At 41.4% G+C, this 10,910-nt stretch overlaps 1 protein-coding gene across 1 annotated transcript; it reads right to left on the bottom strand.

The window, feature by feature from the left end:
* Positions 1-437: 437 nt before the first annotated feature.
* On the bottom strand, positions 438-10,833 carry LOC111651082 (ras-related protein Rab-37). Its single transcript, XM_023401034.2, has 9 exons — positions 10,324-10,833; positions 9,108-9,218; positions 6,988-7,029; positions 5,603-5,669; positions 5,245-5,297; positions 4,755-4,820; positions 3,862-3,918; positions 3,712-3,788; positions 438-1,629 (listed from the first exon to the last, which is right to left on the bottom strand). The coding sequence occupies exons 1-9, from the start codon at positions 10,435-10,437 to the stop codon at positions 1,524-1,526; spliced, it is 693 nt and encodes a 230-aa protein (XP_023256802.1). The 5' UTR covers positions 10,438-10,833; the 3' UTR covers positions 438-1,523.
* Between the last annotated feature and the right edge of the window lie 77 nt (positions 10,834-10,910).

Here is a 10,910-nt window from a genome sequence, read left to right as displayed (position 1 = left end):
ACCTTAATGTGTCTGCAGTGTGACTCATAGATGTGAGTGGGAGAGGAGGCAAGCTGAATTCAGGTGTACAGCCCAGTACAGTGAATCATGAATGCTCCGTATAATGCCCACTGTCCTCGCCAAGCACATGAATACAAACCCAATGCACCCACAGTAGCAACACAAACTTCACGGTACAGATGTTGAGCAACCCTTAAAAAAACGGTGAACCTACACAGTGGAATAAAATAGACTCCAAAATATGTGTATTGTGTGTTACAACCTGTCTAATTGATAAAACACTTTTTTCCTGTGCCACGTACTGGAGAACAAACAGGGCAACTGCTGCCACACAGTGGCTTATTCACCTCAGCACATCCCACTGCTCCCACTCATCCTCTCCGCACACACGCACAAAGACACACGGATGAGACTGACTTCAATAAAATAACACCACATACATTACAAAATATACTTTTATATATATATAATATGATAACAAAGCACTTTTTCATGGCACTTTGTGATCACCGTGACGCCTCAGAAGAGGGACAAATGTGACATCAAGCAAGTTCGACAAGCAAACATTCATAATGAACATTGTACAAAGAAACGAGTTACACGATGCGGTGCGTGAACAAATACAGCTTCAGTACAGCCTAGACAACAACATCCATCGTTAAAGGAGACACAAGAATGTTTGGGAGTGCTGTCTGCATCTCTGTGTGTGAATGGCAAAAAGGCAAACTGCATGCTGAGAAAACTCTGAACTGAAGACATGAAAATAATGAAAATAATCTCTTTGTATGTAGCCTGGTGGGGTGATCCTCCAGCACAGTTACATGTACAGTACTTTGAATGAAGTTTCACTGGCCCTGAATTGAATGTACAGACAGACACACAGTGGTCGAGCACCCTCAAAACGTTGGCTTTATTCTATCTAACAGCAGTACAGATGTGAACAGACGGGATCATTTTAGCTACAATCTGACTGTGAGACTGAAGTCCACTTCTCAAACACACTAGATTATCAAAGGATAACGATGAAGACTGTAAGGCCAAAAGGGATTCAGTTCACAGCCTGGTAAAACTGGGATGAAACAAACTAAGAGCTGCATGGCAAAATGTTATATCCACATCAACAGTCGTATTGATTGTTCGTATAAAACTGCCGATTATCAAGAGCAGAATGATAAATCTGTTTTCTTTTTGTCCCTGTAGATGGATATAGCATTTCAGATTGTAACTCCTGACTTGTAGTTGATACAACTGTCACCACAAAGACCACAAACATTTCTACGCATGACATAAAAGAGATTTAAATTCACATTTCATAAAAGGGATGGCAGCCAATCCAGATTCACTTCCATTCAGCTAAAAGCTCAGTGGAGAAGTCAAGGGGCGACCACTTCTCAGGTTTGGTGCTGGGATTGGCTTTTTGTAAGAGAGCAGACATTTTTACCTCGACCCCACTCCCCTCCCTCCCTCTCTTTCTCTTTCTCCTTCTCTATGTGTGTGTCTCTCTGCCTGGTGATCAGCATCAGCTACACCAGGCTACAGCAGCCAGACTTGTGCTTCTGGGACTCGATGTAGTCATGTATCTGGAACTTGGGCTCATTCGGCTGCTGTGTCACTCTGTGCTTCAGCTCCCTGACAAAGAGAGAAGAGAGAGAATAGAGAGAGAGAGAGTGGAAGTTAGGTACAGAGGAGGTGGATGTGTGGGATGGAGCACAGATAGGGTGAGCAAATAAAGAAAATGAGAAGGGAAGAGAAATAAAACAAGCAACAAGTGTGTGAGGGAGAGAAACATCCCTTTGTGCTTTTCAAAATGCCTCTGATGAATGAATCATCTAATCTAACTCGCATTTACAATACCAATCACATGAAGTGAGCATGTGCCAAAGTAACAATCCCTTTCCTATTATTTCCTGCCATTCAATAAGAAAGGTGTGTTCACAAGGAAGTCCGTCAAAAAAAAAAAAAAAAAATTACTCAGTTAATGTTTGAGATTTACATGGAGCCTCAAACATGCACAATCCCATTATAACAAGTCAACAGGAACAAACATCAAATTGGCTGAAAAAACATCAGGGTGCATTAGTTTCAGGAGTCAGTTTCAGGCTTGTGAGCATCAATGCTACGTTAGAGAAAAGTATAAAGATACACAACCCAGAGGACAAAACTAGAGAAAACTGCGAGACAGTTGCAGTATACAAATACAACGAAAATACACACCTCAGTTCTTATTACTCCAGAAGCATGACCCAAGCTAAATTGAAATTCGATTCATTTTGGTTTGTTTTGACCTTTCTATTACAAGCAGAAAAATGAGAAGGGTAAACTGATTAGTTCACTGTAGAGAACCTTTTCTTTTAAAAGGAGACGCAGCTTTTGAGGCGTAGAATATTTGTTCTGGAGATCACTTGTAGACGACTCTGGAAATAAGAAAAGCACTAATAACTACTCTGTATTATCCCCAAGTGTATTAGCTGTGGTTTTTTCACTCTCTTTTCTCTGTTAATGGATTCTTATTCCTCATGGATATCTCTTATTTAGGTGGGTGGTGGGTGTAGAGAAAGGTCTAATCTAAAACTTTCCACCTGTCGCTTCTTTCCAGCATCTTGTAACTGAAACATGAACAAAACTGTTATGAGACATAGATTTTTAACTCAAAATAAAGATATGACTGATCAACCAATCACGTCTCTAAGAATAGACTTTACATGTGCTTCTTTCAGGGATTTCTCCCCTCTTGTCTGTTATATTAACCACCCACATTTACATAAGAACTCTTTGTTCATGGTGTTGGGGGAGGGGTGACTTGGAATACTCGAAAATACTTTTAGTTTTTTTTTGTATATGTTCATTCAGTAATTCTGTAGAATTACAACATGAAACACACTCAAAAGTATGAGGACACCCAGACATCCCACAAATAATCTCTGAGCATCGATGTGCTGCTTTAATAGCCTCCACTCTTTTGAGAAGGCTTTCCATAAAAACCTGTTTTGGAACCTGGGTGCAGGGATTTGCTCCCACAGCCACAATAGCTGGATGGGAGCAAATCACAAGCGGATCAGTGAGGTCAGCCACTGATATTGGGTGATAAAGTCTGGCTCCAGTTTGTCCCAAAGACGTTGGATGGGGTGGAGGTCAGGGCTTTGTAAAGGCCAGTCAAGTTTTTCCGCACCACACTCAACACATTTCTATATGGACCTGGCTTTGTGCACGATGGCATTGTCATGTTAAAACAAACTGCTACTATACTGTTGTTTAAAATATCATGCTATGATTTAGTATTAGGATTTGTCAAAATAGGAATTAAATGCCCTATCTCTAACCAGAGTCAATTAGCCTTTTGCTAACTTAGACTGTCAGGATTGTGCTGGGCTGCAGGTAGTGTACAGACTTAAAAAGACTTTAAGACTTACTTTGCTCAGATCTCCAAGCAATCTGTTTTATACCGCAAAGACTCATACATGCACACACTACACTTTGTTGTCATTTTATTTTTTTATTTTTTTTTAATTTATGTATCTTTTTTGTAATATACCTTACTTTTTATTGCTGTTGTTAGTTGTTAGTTGTTTTCTGTTTATATTATTTCTTGTGTTTGTCAAGAGCCCAAAGGGTTAAAAGGGAGGTGTTGGGTGGGGCGGTGGGTTATGGTTATATAGTTTTTTGTAATGTATTGTGATGACTCCCAAAATTCCCCAAAAAAAAAAAACTTACTTTGCTATAGCAAGAAAGGCCAGCTCCACATTGACTCCTGTTTTCGCACTGGTCTCCATAAATGGTACACCATATTCCTAAGATGAAAAAGCATTAAAAGAGCAAGTGCTGTTGTGGAAAATATAATCACACGAGGCTATTATACATTACCTTGGCCAGCTTCTCTCCTTCCTCTGTCTTTACGACCCTTTCTGCAGCCATGTCCGACTGTAAGACAGCAGTGGAAAGTCATCGAGGCAGAGATGAAATGTCACAGATTCACCATGCCATTAGCTACAGTGATGCACCATCATGTCAGTGCGCACATCCCCTTATCTGGCTACCCTGCTGCCAGCTGCTGAGCCAGAACTCTCCTTTTAGACTGATGAGACGTCAGAAAGCCCACCTCCAGCAGAAGAGCAGGGCGCCCACAGACTGCTGCCACCAGTCCTGCTGCTCTCACAGCAAATGATCTGAGCTGCTGCTGTGTGACATCTATGACCCTGGAGAAGGGTGAGTTCCCTCTGCGCCACCAGAGGGAGCTTTCAGATATATTAGCAATGACTGCTGGTTGCAATGAGACATGAAAATTACTCTCCTCATCACCAGCAGCATTGTGCAGAAAACGGTTTCATGCATGGGAAGCTTGAATCAAGTGAATAGTAATTTACTGTTTTTCAAAGTATCCTTCCCGGTCATAATGATCATGTAACATTGGGTGATGGGTAAGACTTTAAAGCATTCATTTGTTCCAAAGCAACAATTCTGTAAATGGACCAAAATTATTTTAAATGCAGTATCGTTCTTTTCACAGGCAAGAGTGCACATAAAGAAACACAGATCAATGTAGACACAAAAGAGCAATTAATAGTGTTTAATGTGTAAACGTTAAACTAAGTGAGTGAGAGTTTGCATTAATGTGTGTGCGGCCCAGTGGAAGCATTTTCCGGCTTTTAAGCATTCTCAAGTCTGTCTGAATGTGATAAGAGTGTGTTAAAATTGTGCTAAGGGACCAGTTATCCTTCTGATCTTTTTATGTAACACAAAAAGGAAGCTTTGCTCACCTTGTTGCCGAGCAACATGATGACCACATCCTTCTGGGCATACTCGTGTATTTCAGTCAGCCAAGCCTTCAAAAGTACAAAAGACAGACAGAAACAGGAGGGGAGGAGAAAGCAAAATTGGTCTATAAGAAAAACAAATACCACCACTTAAAGACTGCATTTTCCCTCTCCTCCAGTGCTGTGCTGTTATTATCATCCTCCAATCAATCATGGTGATACTGAGTCATTCTTATCCTTGAACACTTTTATTGCTTTTCATTACTGGGAACTGTGTAGCCAAGCAAATGATAACATCATGTCATTTCCAAAAAGGGCTGTGAGAAAATGTTTGAGGCCCTCATAGTACTTTGCATGTAAATAGACAGAATGAAGCGTTAAGCTTGAAAGGGTTTAGGAGCAGGAAGTGAAAATGAAGAGAGAGTACAGAGAGAGAGATAGTAAAAGTGGGAGGTAGTGAAAGAGAGAAAGAGGGAGGGAAAAGTAATCTTACCCTGATGTTGTCAAATGACAGCTTGCTGGTGATATCATAGAGCAGAAGTAACGCTGTAAAAGGACATAGAGGAGCAGTTTGGTTTCGCCTTTATTGTTATCTGCACCCTGTCTTATATAACACACACATCAACACCTACACAGGCTTTCTATGCACACTAATAAAAACTACATATCTTAGGCAGGTTGCTCCCTTACGTACACTAGGCCTTCCCACACAAACACAGAAAAACACAGACGCACACACAGACACACAGACACAGACGCACACACACACACACACAGACACAGATGCACACACACACAGAGAGAGAGAGAGAGAGAGCATGAGGAAGTAAAATGTAAAAAGCAATGGTTACCCTGGGCATCTCTATAGTAGGCGTGCGTTACGCTGCGGAATCTCTCTTGACCGGCTGTATCCCAGATCTGCATAACAAACCACAGTTACGCTAACGTGGGAAAACCAAACATCCTGAACAGTCATCATCACAAATCCTGCACAGCCAATGACTAAAGCAGAAACAAACAACTTGATTATTGCTAAATTCACATTGTTTTTTATTTGTTTCCTATAAATGAAATGTACTGAATCAATTGCGACAAATTAACATCTTGGTAATTTATCACTACTTGGTTAACTCATATACATAAGGCAGTTGGTCAAAGATGAATAAGCTAGTTCTGCTAAATGGAGGGCTAATTAGCCTAGCTTAGCATTGTAAAACCCTGATCAAACTTTGAAGCAAATCCTGCATTATTGTTCAAATTCAGTAACACATTAAGTCTAGGCCTGAATCTGAATGATTGACATTTTTTACATATAAAACTGATGCCACAATGCCACTGAGTATTAGACTATTTAAAATAAAACAGTTAAAAAACAAACAAACAAACAGCTTAAAATTACTTTAAAAAAACAAACCCCTGGCTGTTTCCTGGAATTGAGATACATTAATTTTGATGAGGCAATATATTGGCTAGGATAGGCTAGCTAGCCTGTTTCAGCAGACACCACCTCGCTCTTTCTGAACTGAAATTTTGAACAAACATCCTGGTTAATTATCTTATTGTTGCTACATTTGGTTGTAGAGAGTAAAAACAGCTAACGCTTCTGACTCTATAGCATTCACAATTTGGTGTGGTCAATACTGTCGATTCATAGGTAAATATTGACAAATGACAGATGGAAAGAACATGTCTCTACTGTCTTTTCTTCATATATATATATTTTTTTTTTTACAAAAGGCAGCTGCAGTTTTTAGGTTATACACTTTATCCAGTCAGCCTGAGGACCCTCATTTTTTAACCTTTTGTTACAGCTCTCTGCCTTTGTATGACAGTAGGCCTATAACGGTAGAGTCTGCTTTGGAATTAATCACAGGATTTTATCATGTGCTGTGCAAGAGAAGAGAAGCTGAGGATTTACTCGAGCAAGCTGAGGAATCTAATTTTGGCACCTCCCACTTAGTGTTGAATGAACAGGTTTTAACGATATATAGGGTATGTGCCTTAGATTAACAGTGTGCTGGCACATAACCCTACAGAGTCCCTTACACTACACCATATCGCACCGAATGTACATCAGAGACTTTGATTGGATTAGCCGTGCAAACAATGACAAATTGGGTTATCTTCTATTTGTAAATTACTTTCAGATTCATTTTCATTCTACATAATCAACAAGGTGAATTCAGGTTAATAGATGGCTGGCAGAAAGATGAGCTGATAAGGCTCATGCTCTTACCTGGAGTTTGACTTTCAGGTTGTCGACATCCACCACTTTATTCTACAGAAACGAGAAGCGCTGTGAGAGACAATTCACCATATGCTTCAGAGACTGGAGTGATGTAAAAACTGTACAGAAATGAATGAAGAACATCATGGCAGACTAAAAAAGCTCAGACACAACATGTGGCAAAATAAACAAGACAACTAAAAGTGGCTTTGAATGCTGGCAGAGAAAGTAATTTGCAACACCCACACAACAACAAGGTCCTGGGATTAGACTTAATTACACAACAGTGAGAAAGACAACTGGCAGCAGAACAACTGACTCCCCCGTTAATTTCCTGCCGCCCCGTAGGGGTGCCCTCTGATTTCCAGTAGAGCAAAGATTGGCTCAAAATAGTTTAGGCACACGGGCTAAAAAGAGTAAATGTGGTGACTGTTGAATGGGCTGAAAGGGAAAAACTAGCAACAACAACAACAACAAAAAAAACTCCTGAGGGAATTATGGTTAAAGGTTAAACATGTAGTATGATAACATGCATGCTCAGACATAACAAGAAAACCAAAGATTCTTCTTTGTTCTCCTTAATAGGGGTAAGAATGTATTTTGGTAGTCTTGCATTACCATGACCTGTTACAACAACGAGCATAGGTCACAACTGTATTTCAACGAGCAAAAACCACCAAAGAGAGAGAGAGGCTGAGATGAAGGAAGTGTGACTTGCAATGCAGCACTTCCTCAATCACTACATAGCTTCATATCAGTGACAGGTCATTACAAACAGCTCCTGCCCTTCCTGCGAACGCACAAAAATGTACACAACAAATGCAGACAAAGCTACACGGAAATAAAAGAAACCTGGGCGATGTGTGCAAAGCTGTCACTGGCAGCTAGAACTGCCACCTGCTGAATCCTCTGCCTTGGCAAAATGGACATGGTTCAACCGCTGCATTAGTTGCCATGGGTTTCCATTTTTCCCCCAATTATGACGTGAGAGGAGCCTGCATGCTGAGTAACTGCTACAAGGAAGCATGCCGAAAATAGACCAGCCATATTACAAGCTGCCACAGCAGCCTGGCTGCCTATCCATGCACAGAGGACAACCTCAGCATATTGACTCAACTGTTTCTGTTTCTCAGATGACTCCGTTTCTAAGCAGCTTCTGCCCCCTTTCATAAACAAGCAAGAAAACAAAAGGTAACTGCTTACATTAACAACCATTCTTCTGTAGTGTAAACCAGTTTCACATCACTTTTTTAATGCATTTTATGAATGGATTCTATCCGCAGCACCTGTTGCTTCTGCTTGAATGGAGCCAAACTGTGCTTTCGAATAAACAGCGTACATATAGCTCTACCCACCAAACATGCTGTATGCTGCCTTATGTCTACACCATGATCCAAAGAACACAATGCATCACTCTAGCTAATGCAACACAATTTCCTCTTCAACCCACCCGTACTTGACTTGCCATTAGTATAAGTGTTTCGCCAGGATTGGAGGAAAATGGGAGGTGGGGGCTGCAGACCACTCACTCTAGCCTATTTTCATGTTCAGCCCCAGTAGAGGAAGATATATGGTAGAAATTGGCTCCAAATAGTCAGTGTGCATGTGTGTGTGTGTGTGTGTGTGTGTGTGTGTGTGTGTGTGTGTGTGTGTGTGTGTGTGTGTGTGCATGAGGTGTATGTGACTATGTGACTAGGTAAGAGCTCGTCTGTCAGCAGTGTGACTCCTCCAGGACCAAGTTGAGCTGCAGCCAATCTTTCCAGGAGACAGGGACGTGGGCAGGCATCTGCCAAGACATTTATGAAGCCATCCACGGCGCCTTGCAGCACAAGTGGTCTGTGAACTTGACTGATTTGTGAGAGGATTTGTACATTTGGTACTATCATCGCAGAGTGACGAGGTGTTCGGCTCAGAGAAAAGGTGTTAATTGGTCTGATGTCACTCTAACAAGTGGATCCCTTGTTTCTCTCTGTAAATATCATTAGGTTGTTTTTCAGATTTCAGTATTGCCTCATAAATGTAACAAGAATACAACACAAATGACAAACAATTAATGCCTCATACAGAAATAATGAACAATATTATGAGTCATTCTGTGAGTCAAGACTGCTCAACAGTAACTCTCTCACCCTAAAGTCTATTCCAACGGTGGCTATAAAGTTGCCGCCCAGAAATGCCCCATCTTTAAAGCGCACCAAGATGCACGTCTTCCCCACGGCCGAGTCTCCCAGCAGCATCACCTAAAGCAAACCCACCACCGGAGAGAGGGACAACAGGTTACAGGTGGCCAAAACATGACTGACAGCCTTTACATGATGATAGAATAAGAATCACAACCCCTGAGAGGAGGAAATTAAAGTTGAGGGATGTATTGCGTAAATTATTTTGCAACTGAGTGAAGAAAAATATTTCACAACTGGGTTCTTGATGTTTGACTCAGATATTGCTGTTGCAAAAATACTTATCTTGGGAAGCTTCCAGTTAATGTGTCAGCTCATTAAAATGTTAAAATGATATGACAAACACAGCTACAGTATAGAGACAGTGTTGTGATCCACTGCTGGCTGAGCTGCCACCAACATGTTACACGCTGCCAATACTGGAGAGGGGATTCAAGATGTTTGCAGCCAACTCTGTAATTTTACTCTCATCATTTTTCAGCGTGCATCCTTCTCCAAAACTAATCAATGTAATTACAACAACAGGATGTGTAATTATACAATCCATCCAGCAGCAAGTGATGTAAAGCATATGTTATCCACACTGCGCTGGTGGCTTCACATGCAGTGTAAATGGACAGATAGCAATATAATTAAACTTCAATTTAACTTTTCCTTTTGTCTGAGAGTCTTTATAAAGCAGTTACAGGTGTGCCCGTGCTGCTATAGTAAATATCTAATGGGAGGGTTTGTAAAGAGCAACAAGTACACCCTCAGCAAATATTTGCATATCAGGCGGACAAAGCAACCTCGAGAGATTTCCAGGCTCATGGAGACTTAATACATATGAAACCATTAGGCTGATGACTTGGTGTCTGTCGGCAGTATACAAACAGTGAGCATGACCTGTTTAACAAGGAGAATGCATTAAGCCAGACTAATCAGCTGATAGTTGCTGCTTTTCACTTATGATCTGTGAGCGCTGCACATTCTCCACACGTGAAGAGTCAATATTCATGTTGTTTCTGCTGCTGCTGCTGCTGGTTGCTGCTGCTGCTGCAGGTACACCCAGTTGTTTCTGTGTCAAACCTCAGCCACAGTAAATTTAAACACCTGTTCCGCCGGCAGCACCGCAAAAATAACAACAAAATAAATTCAACTCACAATGCAAGACGGAAATACACACCTTGAAGGCAATATCATAATACTCGTTAATAGAAGCGCATCTCTCCAACACATATTTTGACGTTCCGTTTTTAGTCTGCTTGTCCGTCAACGATGTCTTTCTGTCTGTGGACATCGCAATGCCAAGTAAAGTGTGCAGGCAGGAGAGCCACACCACAGTTGTCTCCGAGATGTGTCCAAGAAAGACGCGCACGGTGTCTGAGAGATCTCTGCCTCTCAGTCCCAGTCTCCGCCAGCCTCCAGCCCCTCTGCTCGCATAGTACTGCGTTTGGCCACACAATGATCACCAAGCGCTTCCCAAGAGAAAAATAAATAAATAAATAAAAATTAAAAATCAGACCTTAATATCGCACTATCAAAAGGCGGAAGCGGACGATCAAAACTTAAAGAACAATCAGCTACGGCGGCGCGTCGGCGTCTACATCCACCGCCAATCAAGAAAGCTGTAATGACTAGCAGCCGGAAACATTTCTCAGATTTTGCAGAGCGGAGCGAGGCATCCTGGCGTGGGCAGATGAAGTATGAGAGGACGTCGACAGTTCCAGCAAACACTGTCTTTTCTTATGAGTGAAGCATCAGGCTACTGAT

The sequence above is a fragment of the Seriola lalandi genome, unplaced genomic scaffold, assembly GCF_002814215.2.
Source record: "Seriola lalandi dorsalis isolate HSWRI2012SDOR001 ecotype SW California unplaced genomic scaffold, Sedor1 jcf7180002053387, whole genome shotgun sequence".
Classification (NCBI taxonomy): Eukaryota; Metazoa; Chordata; class Actinopteri; order Carangiformes; family Carangidae; genus Seriola; species Seriola lalandi.
Note: the sequence above shows the minus strand (reverse complement) of the source record. Positions and strands in the feature narration are given on the sequence as shown.

Bases quoted from the DNA above. Each gene is read 5' to 3' on its own strand.
- LOC111651082 (XM_023401034.2), bottom strand. From the start codon at position 10,437: ATGTCCACAGACAGAAAGACATCGTTGACGGACAAGCAGACTAAAAAC. The intron at 9,219-10,323 runs GTGTGTATTTCC...GGTTTGCTTTAG, and splicing joins ATTATGATATTGCCTTCAAG to GTGATGCTGCTGGGAGACTC. The intron at 4,821-5,244 runs GTAAGATTACTT...GTACTTTTGAAG, and splicing joins TGTCATTTGACAACATCAGG to GCTTGGCTGACTGAAATACA.